Source organism: Rhamphochromis sp. 'chilingali' (assembly GCF_963969265.1).
Source record: "Rhamphochromis sp. 'chilingali' genome assembly, chromosome: 5".
In the NCBI taxonomy this organism is placed as follows: Eukaryota; Metazoa; Chordata; class Actinopteri; order Cichliformes; family Cichlidae; genus Rhamphochromis; species Rhamphochromis sp. 'chilingali'.
Window position 1 is genome coordinate 7052762 of NC_137932.1, and position 18951 is coordinate 7071712.

Below are 18951 nucleotides of genomic sequence, written 5' to 3' on the forward strand. Positions count from 1 at the left end.
GCTGAACATGCTGAGGGTCCCTCAAATATACTTGTTAAATGAAAAAATCAGCAAAAAGATGCACAGGGAGAGAGAAGTAAGTTTCTAGGTCAGCCTGGGAGCTGCTGAATTTGAATCCACCAATCAGAGAGCCTGTGTACTTTTTCCCGCCAAAACATGTGCATCTATTTACACACGCAGCACAGAGAGGCACAGGATTATTGCAGCCTATTTCTCATAATGACGACTCCCCTCAAACAAATGACCATAATTTCCTAACCGTAGGGGCTAGAGCGGTCATTCTTACACCGTTTTGTTCAGAAGAGATGGGGGAATCTTCCAGTGTTGACAATTTATCATTAAAATGTGAATTATTAAAGATATTTGACTTCTAATGCACCATAACTGAGTAGAGCGAAGCAAAAACTGGCTTGACTTGCCCTCAAACAACGCTTTGTAACTCGAAATCTATTTGGAGTATCGATATCATTCTTTCACCGTAAGAGACAGCAGGCTTTGGTGAACAGTCATGGAAATTTTCAGGTCTCTGTGGAAATCCAACAAAAAGTTATGACGAGAGAAAAAAGTGGTTCATTTCCAGGGTTTGAAATTTGAAGAAATCTGAGCGACGGACGAATTTCCTACCCTCAAACAAGTCCAACTCATTTCAGAACGGTAATACGTGAGAAAGAAATTCTTGAATTGTGAGCGTCACGAGTGTCTGAAGATATACCGGGACAAGCCTCATGTCTTAACTTTGCTTCGTTAAGGAGATATGACGATTCGAATATGCCTCTCATTACAGAAATGCAGCGGTGATTTTGAACAAACTCTCCATTGACTTTATATGGAGAGTTTTCCGACATTGTGTTGGTCTGAGGAGATTTGCGAAAGTTCTATGAATACCACAACAATGATAGTGACATTTTCGGAAACCCAGCAAAAATACCTATGTTTTGATGTATAATTTGTGGAAGTTGAGTGAAGATTGAGCAAGTAGCAAGAAGTTGTTCGGACATGCAAAACCTTCAGTGGCACACTGGAAGCCAAGTGCATAGCAACCATAACAACGCATGTATTTTGTGAAAAATCACAATTTTGCAACTGAAAACTTTAAGAGGCATAAAGGTAAAACGGTAAAAGATTTGAAAAAGCTGAATCATACCTGAATAGCCCAATAATTTGAGAACATTTTAAAGTTTGAATGGTTGTTCTACGTGAAAATATGAGGAAGTAGTTAAGTTTCAGAAACAAGCAAATTTTAGCAGAATTGCAGAAGTTTCCCATTCATTTCAATGGGACAAATTAAGCTTAATATTTTAAAAAGTTTAATAGTGAAAAATACCAAAAGACATAGCAGGAATTAGCAGAAATAGCAGAATATTTTAAAATTTGAACGGTGAAAATCGGCTGAAAATTGTGGAAGTAGTTAAGTGCCAAAAAGTGTACGGAAGTCCCAAGAGGAACTCAATAGTGTGGATGCTTAAAGCATCCACACAATAAAGAATAAAGAGAAACAGGAACTCAATAGTGTGGATGCTTAAAGCATCCACACAACTAGAAAAATTTGCATTTCCTGCGAAAATGCAGTGTGGATGCTTAAAGCTGAAGCTGTATGCAAAAAGTAGCTGAAAAAGCTGAAAAGTTGCAGAAATTGTAAAAACTTTGCAGAAGCAAAAGAAGTTTGCTAAAATGGAATAACTTAGCAGAACTGCAATATCTTAGAGGAAACATAATACTTGGCAGAGATACAATAGCATAGCAGAATTTAGCAGAAATATTGTAACTTACCAGAAACATGATAACTTCTCAAAAATACAAGAATTTAGGAGAAATAGTATAAGATAACAGAAAGAATATATTTAGCCAAAAATACTTAAACATTACAGAAACACTATGATTTAGAAAAATAGTACAACAGAGCAGAAATATTGTGATTTACCAGAGACACTGTGATGAACTATGAATATTGTAATTTTAAATTAAGACTATGTTTTAGCACAAATATTATAATTTGGCAGAAATACTATAATTTAGCAGAAATACTATATTAAGCACAAATCCTATAAAAAGCAGAAATGGTATGATTAAGCATAAATACTACATTTAGTAGAAATACTTTGTTTTAGCACAAATCCCATAAAAAGCAGAAATACTGTACTATGATTTAGTAGAAAAACTATAATTAATCAGAAATACTAAATTTAGCAGAAATACTATATTAAGCACAAATCCTATGAAAAGCAGAAATAATATGATTAAGCATAAATACTACATTTAGCAGAAATACTATATTAAGCACAAATCTTATAAAAAGCAGAAATACTATATTAAGCACAAATCCTATAAAAGCAGAAATAGTATATTAAGCACAAATCTTATAAAATAGCAGAAATAGTATGATTTAGCACAATAGTAATAAGTTAAACAGAAAAATTGGAAAAGCAAAATGGACAGCTGAAAAAATGCTGAACATGCTGAGGGTCCCTCAAATATACTTGTTAAATGACAAAAATCTGAAAAAAAATTTATGACAGCCACACAATTACAAATATGTACACATGAGGAAACACACATGCACATAGAGACACACACACAAGATCCAATTCAGTCAACCAGTCTAACTATATTCAATTTAAATCCTACAATGACATGCTGCCAAATAAGGGCAGGGTCCTCTCTCTCCCACTAAACACACACACACACACACACACACACACACACACACACACAGAGGGAGAGAGCTGCCGAATTTAAATCCACCAATCAGAGTGGCTGTTTACGTTTTCCCGCCAAAACAGGTGCATCTTTTTACACACGCAGCACAGAGAGGCACAGGATTATTGCAGTCTATTTCTCATAGTGAGGACTCCCCTCAAACAAATGACCATAATTTCCTAACCGTAGGGGCTAGAGCGGTCATTCTTACACCGTTTTGTTCAGAAGTGATTGGGGAATCTTCAAGTGTTGACAATTTATCATTAAAATATGAATTTTTAGAGATATATGACATGGATGACTTATTGACTTAGAAGCCACGAATTCCCCAATATGCAAATTTGAATGGCTGAGGCCACATATATGATTGGCTGGCTGGGAAGCCATGCAGGCCCTGATTTGTGGATTTGAATTCCTCAGCCCTGATATGATTGGCTGGCTTAGAAGCCATGAAGGCCCCAATATGCAAATTTGAATGCCTCAGGACACATATATGATTGGCTGGGAAGCCGTGCAGGCCCTGATTTGAAAATTTGAATGTCTCAGTCCTCAGAGAGGATTGGCTGCCTGGGGACCTGGCAGATATATATATAGAAATACTATGATTAAGCATAAATACTACATTTAGTAGAAATACTATGTTTTCGCACAAATACTATAAAAAGCAGAAATACTATAATTTAGCAGAAATACTATATTAGGCACAAATAGTATAAAAAGCAGAAATACTATATTAGGTACAAATCCTATAAAAAGCAGAAATACTATATTAGGCACAAATCCTATAAAAAGCAGAAATACTATATTAGGCACAAATAGTATAAAAAGCAGAAATACTATAATTTAGCAGAAATACTATGTTAGGCACAAATCTTATAAAAAGAATAAATACTATAATTTAGCAGAAATACTATATTATGCACAAATCTTATGAAAAGCAGAAATAGTATGATTTAGCAGAAATACTGTATTTAGCACAAGTGCCGAAAAGTACCAGAAATACTATGATTTAGCAGAATAGTAATAACTTACAAAATTACAAATATGGAGGCATATTGAAACAGAAATGCACAGAGGGACACACAAACACAGGCTCTAATCCAGTCAACCAGTCTAACTATATTCAATTTAAATCCTACAATGACATGCTGCCAAATAAGGGCAGGGTCCTCTCTCTCCCACTAAACACACACACACACACACACACACACACACACACACACACACACACAGACAGACACAGAGGGACACAGAGGGAGAGAGCTGCCGAATTTAAATCCACCAATCAGAGTGGCTGTTTACGTTTTCCTGCCAAAACAGGTGCATCTTTTTACACACGCAGCACAGAGAGGCACAGGATTTTTGCAGTCTATTTCTCATAGTGACGACTCCCCTCAAACAAATGACCATAATTTCCTAACCGTAGGGGCTAGAACGGTCATTCTTAAACCGTTTTGTTCAGAAGAGATGGGGGAATCTTCCAGTGTTAACAATTTATCATTAAAATGTGAATTTTTAGAGATATACGACATGGATGACTTGTTGACTTAGAAGCCACGAATTCCCCAATATGCAAATTTGAATGCCTGAGGCCACATATATGATTGGCTGCCTGGGAAGCCGTGCAGGCCCTGATTTGTGGATTTGAATTCCTCAGCCCTCAGATATGATTGGCTGGCTTAGAAGCCATGAAGGCCCCAATATGCAAATTTGAATGCCTCAGGACACATATATGATTGGCTGGGAAACCGTGCAGGCCCTGATTTGAAAATTTGAATGTCTAAGTCCTCACAGAGGATTGGCTGCCTGGGGACCAGGCAGAAATATATAGAAATACTATGATTAAGCATAAATACTACATTTAGTAGAAATACTATGTTTTAGCACAAATACTATAAAAAGCAGAAATACTATAATTTAGCAGAAATACTATATTAAGCACAAATTCTATAAAAAGCAGAAATACTATATTAAGCACAAATTCTATAAAAAGCAGAAATACTATATTAAGCACAAATCCTATTAAAAGCAGAAATACTATATTAAGCACAAATCTTATAAAATAGCAGAAACAGTATGATTTAGCACAATAGTAATAAGTTAAACAGAAAAATTGGAAAAGCAAAATGGACAGCTGAAAAAATGCTGAACATGCTGAGGGTCCCTCAAATATACTTGTTAAATGAAAAAATCAGCAAAAAAATGCACAGGGAGAGAGAAGTAAGTTTCTAGGTCAGCCTGGGAGCTGCTGAATTTGAATCCACCAATCAGAGAGCCTGTGTACTTTTTCCCGCCAAAACATGTGCCTCTTTTTACACACGCAGCACAGAGAGGCACAGGATTATTGCAGCCTATTTCTCATAGTGAGGACTCCCCTCAAACAAATGACCATAATTTCCAAACCGTAGGGGCTAGAGCGGTCATTCTTACACCGTTTTGTTCAGAAGAGATGGGGGAATCTTCCAGTGTTTACAATTTATCATTAAAATATGAATTATTAAAGATATTTGACTTCTAATGCACCATAACTGAGTAGAGCGAAGCAAAAACTGCCTTGACTTGCCCTCAAACAACGCTTTGTAACTCGAAATCTATTTGGAGTATCGATATCATTCTTTCACCGTAAGAGACAGCAGGCTTTGGTGAACAGTCATGGAAATTTTCAGGTCTCTGTGGAAATCCAAAAAAAAGTTATGACGAGAGAAAAAAGTGGTTCATTTCCACAGTTTGAAATCTGAAGAAATCTGAGCGAAGGACGAATTTCCTACCCTCAAACAAGTCCAACTCATTTCAGAACGGTAATAGGTGAGAAAGAAATTCTTGAATTGTGAGCGTCAGGGGTGTCTGAAGATATTCGGGGACAAGCCTCATGTCTTAAAGTCGCTTCGTTAAGGAGATATGACGATTCGAATATGCCTCTCATTACAGAAATCCAGCGATGATTTTGAACAAGCTCTCCATTGACTTTATATGGAGAGTTTTGAGACCTTGTGTTGGTCTGAGGAGATTTGCAAAAATTCTATAAATCCCACAACAATGATAGTGACATTTTCTGAAAGCCAGCAAAAATACCTACGTTTTGATGTATAATTTGTGGAAGTTGAGTGAAAATTGAGCAAGTAGCAAGAAGTTGTTCGGACATGAAGTGAAAATTGCAAAACCTTCAGTGACACACTGGAAGCCAAGAGCATAGCAACCATAACAACGCATGTATTTTGTGAAAAATCACAATTTTGCAACTCAAAACTTTAAGAGGCATAAAAGTAAAACAGTAAAAGATTTCAAAAAGCTGAATCATACCTGAATAGCCCAATAATTTATGAACATTTTAAAGTTTGAATGGTTGTTCTAGGTGAAAATATGAGGAAGTAGTTAAGTTTCAAAAACAAGCAAATTTTAGCAGAATTGCAGAAGTTTCCCATTCATTTCAATGGGACAAATTAAAGGAAAAAAGTGGAATATTTTAAAAAGTATAATAGTTAAAAATAGCAAAAATCGTAGCGTAAATTAGCAGAAATAGCAGAATAGTTTAAAATTTGAACGGTGAAAATCGGCTGAAAATTGTGGAAGTAGTTAAGTGCCAAAAAGTGTACGGAAGCAACTAGAATAATAATAATAAAGAATAAAGAGAAACAGGAACTCAATAGTGTGGATGCTTAAAGCATCCACACAATAATAATAAAGAATAAAGAGAAACAGGAACTCAATAGTGTGGATGCTTAAAGCATCCACACAATAATAATAAAGAATAAAGAGAAACAGGAACTCAATAGTGTGGATGCTTAAAGCATCCACACAATAATGTCACAGTAACCTGAGAAAGATATATCTCTATAACTTTATATAGTAAGGAATAATATCTTCTACCAAACTGTTGAAACGGTCATGAACCATTATAAATGAGTCTGAACTGCATGGTGATTGTATCGTTGAATTTTTTAAATATTATTTAGCTGTTGATTGGCCTTTTGGTAGCAAAGATGGGAATTCTTTGGGTAACAGAATAGTCCTTTATATATTTCTAGACAGGATTCGTTGAGTGCCATATTTCCTCTCCTTTAATGGCTCTGTTGACATTAACAGCATAATGAAAAAAACTCATCAATCAACACATGATGAGTGTAGTGGGGCCCTTTTCATTACTTATTTATTCATGAACATTTCACAGTAGATAGAAAAGCTATAATTTGAAACCATGTTGTGAGGGACTTTAACAAATCTGGGCAAATTTCACCTCCACATATTAACAGCTGACCCATACATTCATCCATTTTCTAAATCAATTATGATATTAAAAGTGATGGGAGCTGGAGCCTATTATAGTGTACACTGAGAAGGAGGCACAAGGTAGAGTCTGGCCAGGTTGCTAGTCTGAAATTGTTAATGCATGTTGACAAATGCATTCGCACTCACGTTCACACCAACAGGCAATTTAGAGCTTTCAGTCTATCGAAATTGCATGTCTTTGGACTGTGGGAGCAAACAAGGGCACAGAGGAAATTCCTGCAGACATGAGGAAAACCTTCAAACTGCACACAGATGAGAGATAATAAACTGCATGGAAGATTTTAATACTTCTCAAGGGGAAAATGCTATCAGAAAGAATCAGGATTCAAATTAAAGTCTCAGCCCTCTGTTAAAGTAGGGATAGGCAACATGTTTTGAAAACCATAAAAACCTTTCAGGATATTGTAATTCAAGCTCTGTGTCTTTTTTTTAGTCAATCACAAGTCCTTGGAGGTACATTGTGGTGAAACAATAATTATCTGACTTTGAACTGGAAAAGCTAGGCTTGAACTCCAGATAAAGCATTGATAAATCCATCAGATTTAATATATAAAAAACAATGATAGTGATGCTAAGCAGTGAGTCCCAAATTTTGGCTGTGGAAAGTGGTACACAATGATCCATCCTGGGTGAATAAACAATAAGGGAGCTTGGTGGAAATCAGCCTTGGGTGAAGAAGTGAAAACTCAGGACCAATAATAATTTGAGTTGCTGAGAAAGCTCATTACCTTGATAATTATTCTGTGCTTGCCTGAGCATATGTGTAGGTGTGTGTGTGCGCATGTGTATTAATCAAGATAGTAAGTGTTATCTGTCTCAGAGCTACTCAAATGTGCCAGACAGATTTTTATCAAACGCATTCGTACACACAAACGACACGCAGTTATGAATGAACACTTTAACATAGCAACAGCAACTTTTTATTTAACAGTCATCATAGAAATGTTTGACCAGTAATAAATGTAAAGAAATATAAAGTTTTGCAACATTTTTTGAGAGAGTTGCTTATGTGCTTACACTCTTACTGGACAGTCTTGAGCCTTATGAATAACAAATCTGAATTTTTAAATTGGGTAGCTACAGCTTGACAGGCAGCACGCTGACAAGCTCAGAGGCTCCATTTTCTCTAGTGTTCAAAGGGTCGAGCATGGCAGAAACTCTGCTGAGGCTATTTGACTGCAGCATGAATCAGCAGGAAACCCTTACGGTTTACACCAGGCCATTCCTCCACAAAAGGATCCACACAAAGAAGGAAAGCTCCATGCACCAACAGAGGCTCTGTCTTGTCTTTCTGAACAGTCACAATCAGCTGAATGACCACCAGAAACTGTTCCATCTGCTTTTCTGTTGTGTGTTAGGCTGATATTCAAATTTCTCATGCAAGCAATGTGAAAAAATAAAGGACAACTTGTTTTACAACTAATTAAGACTAAAGATTAAGATTTTAAGTGAAATAAACAATCAAGAAAAGTATGTCATGCCAAATTCCTAAAATACTAAATAGCTTTTAATAATAATCAGTGTTAGATTTTCATATTCTTTACTGATAATGTAGAGTATGGTTGTCTTTAAAGTAAAATTTTAAATGTCTCAGTGTTGCAAGATCTATATTAATTGATTATTTTTAATTTAACGTGAAGATTTAGTTATGTGCACAGGCATATTTCAACTTTTTTTTTTTTAATAAAAGCAATTACAGTCTGGTTGTTAAGTCCAGCATCATTATCCATTTCCGTATTGAAATGTTCCTCAATTTCCAAAAGCAAACAGAGTTGCCATTGACCATTAAAGCAGCAGTCTAAATTCTTTCAAGTCCAATAATGATCAGTGTCTTTTGCAGCTGATATTGCAATAAATCTCGAGGCATGAAAATCAGGATTCATAGAGCCAAGACGATTGCACTAAGTTAGCTGGCTAGTTAACATCTTTATGCCTCTTGTCTTTCTTCCCACATCCAGCCGGTCACAAGCAAAATAAAGATGTAAAACTAAGTTTTGAAGGGTTACTGAAGTTAGTTAAGCTGATCGAAAATTATTCGCTAGCTTCAGAGCTAGCGAATATTAAAACCATCCAACACTTTGTTTCCACCACTGTGTTACATCCCCACGAAGAGGTCTTGGGTTGTGAGTGTGGGGACCCGTAACAAATGGGTCCAGAATGGAATGAAAAGGAAACCAGACAGAGGTGTTCAGTATATAATATAGTTTTATTACAAATAATTTGAACTGACAGAGACGGCAAAGCCGTTTTACCAATAACACTAGAAAAAGAAAAAGCTCGCAAGAACAAAGGACACAACAACCAAACAGGCACTTCCGGGGGCCCACAATCACTAGCAGCAGCAAGTTCCACTACTGCTGCTTCTGCTGCTGTTGAGGCCCACAAGTCCACACTACTCACATGAAGCAGCTACTCTCCCCACTGCTCCCACAACTCCATGCCACAGGCAGGACAATCACACAGTAGGACCTCTTTCGACATCTAGAACACAATGAAGAAACACCAGAAAAATCACCACCATCACACAGTTCTTCCCCAGCCTATATAATCTCAGAGAGGTGATTGCTGACTGGGCCCAGGTGGTAAACTAGGCCAATGAACACCAGCTGTGTCCTGGGGAGAGAGAAGAGTGAGAAAGACAAAGGGGTGGAGCAAAGGAGGAGGAGGCTGAGCGAGAACGCCACACCCACACAAGGGGAGGTCCTGGTAGGGCCTTAACCCACTGAAAAAAAGTCACAATTTCAAGTTACCGATAGATTTTCTTGAAATTTTGAGTTACAGGCTTCCATGCAATACAGGTGCGACTTAATACAGAAATTATATTTATTATTTCAGTACTAAACAAGTGCTTAGCTGTTGAGGCTAAAGCTAGCTGCGAGTTAGCATAGCAAAATCTTTGAAACAGGAGAAATTTTTCTCAAACAAAAACATCTACATCTACAATTTTAGTAACACATTATCTCTTTTTTATTTGATTTTAAAAATATAATATTTTAGTGATTAAAGGATGGCTAACTGTACATAATCAAATAATCTAAGTTGCTAAAAAAAACTGCCTTTTTTTTTCTTTTCTTTTTTTTTACATTTTTTTTAATATAGATTAACTAAACAAGAGTTAACATGTTGATTATCTATCTGATAATTGTAGAGCTAAGCTTATTGGGTTGCATAAAGATTTACATCAATCTTCTCATCTAATGCACGATGCAATACATACATGCAATGTATGTATGTTATTATCTTAGTAATAGACATATAAAAGCTATCTGCCATAATGAGGGCTTGTTTTGGGAATAAAGATGCCTGACTGTATGTGGTACTTGCTGTAAAATGTTATTTAGACTTGTTTTCTGCAGGTTTAAGGTAAATTCACAGCTACGTTTGCTCTATGCAGTGACAGCCAAAACTCTGCATTGTACTTGAAGTTATGAAATCTCACAGAATAAATAGGAATGTATGCTGCTGATCAAGGCAGGGAAGTATCATTTTATGAGCTCTGCAACATCAAAGTAAAAGAAATATCATGGCTCCCTCGCTTCAAAAGTCCAGGCTTTTTGCCTCTGTGTGAGGAAAGCAACCACCTGCTGGCAGCTCCTCAGCTCAGGAATCTGTGGAGCTATCCTAGATAATTTAGGAGTTAAGCGTATTCTCAAGGCATAAATATATATCGCTGCATAAGTCTTAGTCTTGCACCTAAAAATAGATAGGAAATTTGCATTGCAGAATTTTTACTTGAAGCCGTTTCATGCTTACAATCCTGATTAGCAGGAATAGAAGCAACAGAGATGGTGGTTCTGGTTCAAAATGTACTGCTGAGACCTCTGTAGGTGGAGTAGGTTTAAAGGCATGAATCATCTGTTGTGGGATGTTCCCACTTGATAACCACGGTGACATACGCTTTCTCTAATTGCTTTTGTTTTTTTGTGCAGTTGATTTTATAGGAGGGTTTGACTCGTATGGCTACCAGGGGCCTCAGAAGACCTCCCACCTTCAACTACAACCCATGTACATGTAAGTATGGGGACACTCTGTCTCTTCTGCAGATGCCTGGCTAAAATGCTTTGAGGTTAATTTTATCATATGTTGTACCAACAACATCAGTGCCATGGTCATTCCTCACTTTTTTAAACCCCGAAAAGCTCTCACCCTCTAAAATTCAACTCCAACAGTCTGTTTAGGGGCTCATTTTCATCTGGGTTTGATATCATGCATTCTGCAGAGGTGGATATAGGCACGTTCTTGCTCTATCAGCATAAGGGCTTATCATTTACCAGCTCAAGGTCTCATCAGTTATCACCACTGTGGTGCTTTTATCACTCCCCTCACAAATAAAGGTGAGCCATGTAGTGAAAACCACTACACTGTTTTTGATAATTAGCTCTTAACCATCTTTTCCACTCTGACTGGAACGAGCACCTACCAGAGTATTATTTTTGTCTCATGGAGTGGCCTTTGTTGTTGTTGCAAGGTTTTTCTTTTGCGTATTTGCAGGATAGATCCTAGTTTATATGGTAATTTCCCTAGACTCAAACTGTGGATTGCAGTTTCATCAAAATCCTCGGCTGCTCTTAGGCAGCGAAGCCAATAGGAGATCACAAGACGAGTCCAGGCTCAGACAACCGTGCATCAATCTCACTGTCTCGGTTTGTTGTGGGGAAGGCGCCGAGCGAACGCAGGAAAGAGGTCCACCAGTGTAACAAACAGCGAGGAAAAGTAATGGTGATTCCACTGATGTGCAGCGGGCAGGTTATCATTAACAGTTTTTATTAGAAAAGAGCCAGAGCAAATTAGAGAGAGAGAGAGAGAGAGAGAGAGAGAGATAGAGAGAGATGGGTGAGAGGCTAGTAGATGAAGAGAAAGAAAAAGAGAGAGGAGTGGCTAAAAAGAGAAACAGAGAGTGATGGATGAAACATAGGACTAAACAAAGAAGAAAGGCAATAAAGGACCATTCTGTAGTTTTATATCTCCCCTGTGGAAGCCATAACACGGGTCATAAATCATCAAAAAACCCTCCACACACACACACACACACCTCCCCACCCAAGATAATTGCTGGAAACACAAACACACATAAACATACACACGAGAGCTGAAGCATGAGTACACACAAACTCATACGCAGAAACATCCAGACAGTAGTTGTGCTTGTACACATATGGACACACAAACGTACTTTACAGTATATGCACACATACTGACACAAACGTCATCAATATGCTATCATTGTTCTCCAGCTGTTGTCCCTTCAGTTTGGTGTTTATTGGCTCTGGCCAAAGGGACCAATAAAAAAGCATCAGCTGTACCATCCCAAAGGAAAAACACACAAACACACACCTACACACACACACACGCACAACAGTCACCCCTCCAGCCTTCTGTAGAAATGTCTTTCTTTTTACAAAGAAAAAAATGACTTTTGTGGTTTTATGATAGAAAAAAATATACAGAGCTGAAACTCTTGGAGTGAATTTATTACACATTTTATTTAGTCCTCATCTTTTTGTCTCACGCTAATTAGGGGTGGAAATTGATAAGAATTTAGCAATTCTGATTCCATTATCAATAACACTTATCTATTTGATTCCTTATCCATTCTCTTATTGATTTTCAGTGGGTTCTCATTGGCTCTGCCATTGCTAAGCAGCATATCAAAGACATTACATTCATGCAAATTGATTGCAGTGCTATGTGGTCAAATGTTTGTGCATGCTGGAGGTATTGCAGTACGATACTTAATAACTCCTAGAAGAAAATAATTTGTTACATTGCTTTTTACTCTGTAAAATGACCTGAAACACATTGTCTCAAAGTCTCTTTAGGCTACAGCCCCATACATCAACACAAACCCCTGTCCTAATGAGAACACACATACGATCTTTCTCTTAGTATTTGGTTATGAACACAAAACTGACAGCGCTAAGCAAAGATGAAAACCAGCACAAAGACATTTTGAGAAGTCTGACTGCTCATCAGGTTGCTACGTGTTGAAGTTCAGGGTCTGACAGCTGAGCTGGGGTTAGTATTCACTTATCAGCTTTAACATCATTCTGGGTTCTTGGCTAGCTTAATGTTAGCATGTTCTCTGCACAGGTGCTTGCAAAGAGGCAAAGTTGTGTTAGCAGTGTAATGCATCTTCTTTCTGTTCTCGATGCAGTTTGCACTTCATTTGCTCCGGCTCTTTTTATCATGCTCTCATACGTTTCTGTAATAGAAATAAAAGTAGTGTCCATATCCACGCTGCAGACTTTGACGTTAATTTGCTCCTCTGACACGCAAACTGAAATCAGCCGACTGTAGAACGAGTACAAGTGGAACCAATAAGTGGAATCGAGGCAAGCAGACTAACAATTGGGAACCAGTTGTTTACAAGAACCAGTTCTTGGTTCCCATTCCTAACGCAGCTGACCTCTATTGCATTGTGGCATAGTTTTGAATGATAGGCTGTATCGCCAAGAATCATCTGATTTCAAAGTGCTTTATTTTGACAGCATTCACTTGTAATATTTAAAACACGTTCTGTTAGAAAGAGGGGATTCAATTTTTACGTGGTTGCTGGTAGGTAGCATAAGACCAGCAGTGACTGCTGTGAGTACAGTGCGCTGTATTGCCAAAAGTATTTGGGTTGAGGTCAGGACTCTGTGCAGGCCAGTCAAGTTCTTCCACTCCAAACTGGCTCATCCATGTCTTTATGGACCTTGCTTTGCACTTGTGAGCAACTATGTTGGAACAGGAAGGGGTTGTCCCCAAACTGCTCCCACAAAGTTGGGAGAATGAAATTGTCCAAGAGTCTTGGGATGCTGAAGCATTAAGAGTTTCTTTCACTGGAACTAAGGGGCCGAACCTGACTCATGAACAACAAACACCATTATCACCGCTCCATTCAATTTTACACTTGCCACAATGCAGTCAGACAAGCACTGTTGTCCTGGCAACTGCCAAACCCAGACTCATCATGGGATTGCCAGACAGAGAAGTGTGAGTCGAGACTCCAGAGAACACATCTCTAATGCTCTAGAGTCCAGTGGTGGCATACTTTAAACCACTACATCCGACGCTTTGTAATATTTGTTATCCTTAGAATGAGAAATTACAAGTCTTGAGCCATCCACCATTTCTTTATGTTTTGCTAGAAAAATAGGGAAAACTTGGAGTGATTTACTGAATTGTGTGCAAACATACATGAGTTTGTACAATTCTAGCAACCTTGGTATAACCTTATTTTTAAACATTGCCTGATTTCGCTCAGGCAATCTTTCTTGTATTATTTTTTTTAAATTAGTCTTCAGGAATAACTCTTGAAGGCGTGGTTCACCATCATGTATCGTCACTGCACAGCAGCAAGATCCTGAGTTTGAATTCGTCAGCTGTCTAGGGCTGTTCTGTGTGGAGTTTGCATGTTCCCCACGAGTTGGTCCTAGCACACCAGCTTCCTCTCATAGCCCCACATGCAGAGGGTTAGATTCATTGGTCATTCTAAATTGACAGGGTACACATGTCAGTGTGAATGGATGTCTGTCTCTCTGTGTTAGCCCTGCAATAGATTGGCGACCTGTAACGCCCTAAAAGTGGAAGAAGATGGATGGATTGAAAACACTGCACAGTGTGCTAAAATATGATATGTTTTCAGCTAAAGACTAGAAACTGAAGAAATGGGAACAAATAATGTGTTTTGGTAACAAAGTGCCTCAAGATGCATTTTAAAATGGTTTCTTAGCTAAGTTGTCTGTTATGTGTAGATACACCACTGGTTTATCACTTGAGTGAGGGGAGGTTTTTTTGTACTTGAATGTTTCAAGGGTCAGTGTTAAAGGGCCTAACAGAAGAAAAACACTTCTCTGAAAATGGTCAGGTAAAAGAAATGGGCTGATACGAAATAGTGAAAAAGCAGCCACTGCCCAAAGAAAAACTTTTTTCAGAAAAATCTGGAGAGCTGTTGCTCAAGAGCGCTCTAAAAAAAAAAAAAAAGACAAGAACAGATGGCTCAAGACTTTTTCAAAGTACAGGTTACACAGCTACCAAATCTTAGTCTTACTCTTACAGTTAGACATCACTGCATTAAAGATGATGTAATATGATTGCATTAATGTCAGATGATTGTTTTGGCAACAAAAAGGGGGTGTGGGGTATCACAGAGCCAGTGTACCCTTGAGATTGTCAGGCTCTCTCTCGAGTGTTATCTTTCACAAAACACATGGGACAAGTGCTCATGATGTTCTCATCCAGCAACATTATCATGAGTAAATGACTAAGTCAGGGAGCGTACTGAACACAATGTACTGCTTAGCATTTCAGCATAAACCTCTTAACCTTCAGTGTTCTCATTTTTACGGAAGATTTGACCGTGTCACATACACTTTATGTTTTCATGTCTTATCGCACCTTAAAAATAACTACTTACCAGTTAGAATAGAAATAAAATCATTGGCATTGTTTTGGGTTTTCTTCATCTTGTCTTTTTTTCCCCCCACAGGTCAAAATAAGCCCAGAAGCGACTCCAAGAGTGCTGCCTTACCAACGATTCCTGCTTAAAATCCTGTTTTTATTACTCCCAACTGTCTTTTAATAAACAACAGAGACACAGACAAGTAGACAGGGAACAGATGACTCTCTGCGATTCAGCTCACAAATCTCCCCAAACACTTGGTCAGATGGCTTCCCACTAGCCTGTCTTTCAGTGGAGTTCCTGATGAAACATTGGCCTCATGTGGCTCAGCATGGTAACTGCAGGACATTTTTCATTCCTTCCTCAGACCCGGTCAGTAGCCAGTGACTTGCTTCTCCCTTGTGCTGCTGGGCGTCTGCTTTACGAGGGAAACCGAAGGGATGCAAAGAGGCCACGCTCGACGGTCGACGGTCACGTGTTCCTGCGAGCTTCCAATGAGAACTCGTTCAATTTTCTGCTGTCAAAAGAAAAAAAAAACATGTTTCAGGAGCGCTGGTTAAGTGTGTTGGTATCTAACAGCTCTTGCGCCTCACCAAAGAGTTTAAAAACCATCCCCGTGCACACAACAGAGCCTGTTTAACCTTCTCTGGAACTTTTTGCTCTTTGTGCCTGACTGATTAACACTTGGAAAAGTCCAGCGAAGAATCTCCGAACATGACTACCGATTAAGGAATGTTAAACACCTTTCAAAGTTTTTTTTATTTTGTTTTAGTTAGTTATTTATTTATTTTCGGTGAATTTCAGGATCTGGTTTTCTAACGGTGATGGCCAAGATGGCAGGAGGACACATTTTACTCTGGCAAAAAAATGTTGAATGTTATCCAACAGCGTTGATTTTACCGTCCTCTCATCTGTGCATGCGTACAGGAAGCAGACGCATTCACAGACAGGCGTTGAGTAATGTACATGTGAACGCATGCATGCACACAAACACACACACACACACACACACAAACTTAGGACAAATCTTAGCACTTCACTTTTTTTTTTTTTTTTACTGCTAATGTGAATCTTAATGTTTACAATTGAGAGACTGAACACTTGACTGACGCAGCAGGTAGAGATGACCCACACTTCTTAGCTGCAGCATCCCAAAGGTCGGGGTGTTTTCAGCCATACAAGGAAAAAAAAACAGCTGTGTCTCTTGCTGTATAAATATTTCGTCTTCCACCCAAGACACATACAGAGATGGCAACAAAGACAGAAAATGTCACAGGAGAGCGACAGGTTCCCATCCGTCTCAGTCCTTGTGTAGACTACCCCATATCTGTCACCGAACAATCGATTCTCTTTTTCTTAATTAGACTCTTTTGTTTTTTTAAAGAAAGAATGGCAAATCACCCTTTTTTCCAATATCCAGCTCTTTTTAATAATAATTCAAAAGCAGCCAAAATCTTCTGCAGGCAACACTTTATATAAATGACAATCACAGTCAGAGCAGCCTGTCGTGTCGTGAATTGGCATTTTTCTGTCAGTTCAGGGAGCTGGATGTTAGAGAAGGAAACCTTCCCGAAAGATGGTGGTCACCGTCACTGGAGAACAGGGAAGCCTTTAAATGATATTCTTTGATGCATTATTTGATGTTTCGCCTTTGTGGTGAATGATAAAAGATTGAAAGGAACAAATGGGGAAAGCAAGGTTTGCCGTATCCTTGCACACCCTCGCCAGCAGCCTGATGAGGACAAAAAAAACAGAGAAAGACATTTAGCAGTTCTCCTCTTTCACTTCATTGCTCCACTTTTAGCCGCACACTGGGACCAATAATAGTAGGTCTCAAGTTTACTTTGCAGGGTTTCCATGAAAGAAAACTGATAAAAGAAATCACAAATTAAAATTATATTGGCATTCCAGATAGCCAGCAGGTTTTTTTATTTTATGTTTTATTTTTATTCAACTGACTCCTCCTGGAAATGTGACTGATGTTGCATTTGTATTGTAATCACTGGACCAAATGTTTTGAGGCCTTCTTCTTTTACTGAGAAACTCTTTTTTATTTTCTGGTGGGAAAAACACTGGCTTCTCACGAAAGAAGGATGGACAAGGTCAGACTGTTTTCCTCAACAAAATTCGTCTCAAAATCCACCTTAAGCACCCCCTCGGCCAGTATCTTCAGCAGTATATCCGTTTTGTAATGAAACTCCAGGCGTTTCAAATCGCTGCCCTGTGGGGCTCCGCCGACGGTCGCTCCGGAGGACAGAAACAGCATTTTGTGTGTTTGCATGAGGTGTTTCCCAAACTGTTGCATATTTAATCTCATGCTGCGTGTGACTAACTAGCTACTTAAAAATGGGAACTGTTTGGTTTGTCGAATGCTCCTCAAAAGCTCCTCCAAGAGTCCTAAATGTGAACTTTGTGGGGTTTTTTCTATAAATAACAGTCTGAAATGTCTGCTGAGTAAAGGGAGAAAAATAGCTACTACGATGTAAAACTATGAAATGTAACTTTGACCTTCTAGACGTTTTTTATTCACATGTGGCTGTGTTTACTGTTTTTTCTAGTTGACTAATACTGTATGATGTTGTGTATAAGTGGGACTACTATGTTTTACTTCTTCTAACTGTATAGTATATTTGAAATCAGAGCGGGAAAGAGAGGACAAGGCGGAGGGAGAGTATTAGTTGCACTATAGGCTGTAATTGTTTAATTAACTGGTCTGTTAGGCCTTAAAATTCACTTTCAATTCAACACATAATTAAATTAACTAATATTCATTTGTATTTGAACTGTCAACCAAACACATGCACATGTGGCTTTCTGACAGCTTGGTTTGTTTTGCACAGTTCAAATCGGGAAACTGTGAAAATGTTCCATTATTGTGAAGCTTAATTGAAAGAGCTGGTCAGTCGCAGCATTATGAAATGACTTTATTTGAACTGAAAGTGGATTTTATTTGTTAATAAATTTGTCTTTGACCACGCTGTGTAATCAGTGATCTAGAAAGTCCTAATTTGGTACATTTAACAAGCGAGAAAGGATTTCAGAAATATAATGTGACCCGTGTGTGTGTGTGTGTGTGTGTGTGTGTGTGTGTGTGTGTGTGTGTGTGTGTGTGTGTGTGTGTGTGTGTGTGTGTGTGTGTGTGTGTGTGTGTGTGTGTGAGACCACATGTGGGACTGTGTACTGCAGTGCATTGTTTTCTATGTCATGGTGAACTATGCAGACTTGAACCCCGAACCTAACAAAAAGACAATTAAAAAAACACACGCTCTGCTCTAAAGCGAGGTGCCACTTTAAGCTGAAGGAAGAGCTTGTTAAAGGTGAAAAAACAGCAATAACAACAGTAATAATACATTTTTAAAGTAAAAAGGAAGACAGCAGCTACACTGTTTGTTATTTATCTTGAGAGCTGGTTGAGCCCATTTAGACTTTGGAACAGTCAATAGAGCTTTTGTGTGATAAAAGGAAAAAAGAATTTGTAGAAGAATTGAGCCAAGCCATTATTGTGTTGATCAGTATAAATAAACATTCAATCAAGCCAGTGTAAAACTCTTGACACTGCAATAAAAAAGCTCCAAGATACTCTG

The 18951-nt window shown here is 38.2% G+C and overlaps 1 protein-coding gene across 2 annotated transcripts in view; it reads left to right on the top strand.

Moving 5' to 3' along the window:
• Positions 1–18528, top strand: part of nkain2 (sodium/potassium transporting ATPase interacting 2) — a gene marked incomplete at its 3' end in the record, with an annotated part of 143364 nt that extends 124836 nt beyond the window's left edge. The window contains exons 6-7 of one of the 2 annotated variants that reach the window (XM_080882485.1): positions 10914–10995; positions 15455–18528. In XM_080882485.1, coding sequence (XP_080738611.1) covers positions 10914–10995; positions 15455–15464 — 92 coding nt within the window. Of the gene's footprint in view, positions 1–10913; positions 11000–15454 lie in introns of those variants that run through there. The other variant, XM_080882486.1, reaches the window with a different exon arrangement.
• Between the last annotated feature and the right edge of the window lie 423 nt (positions 18529–18951).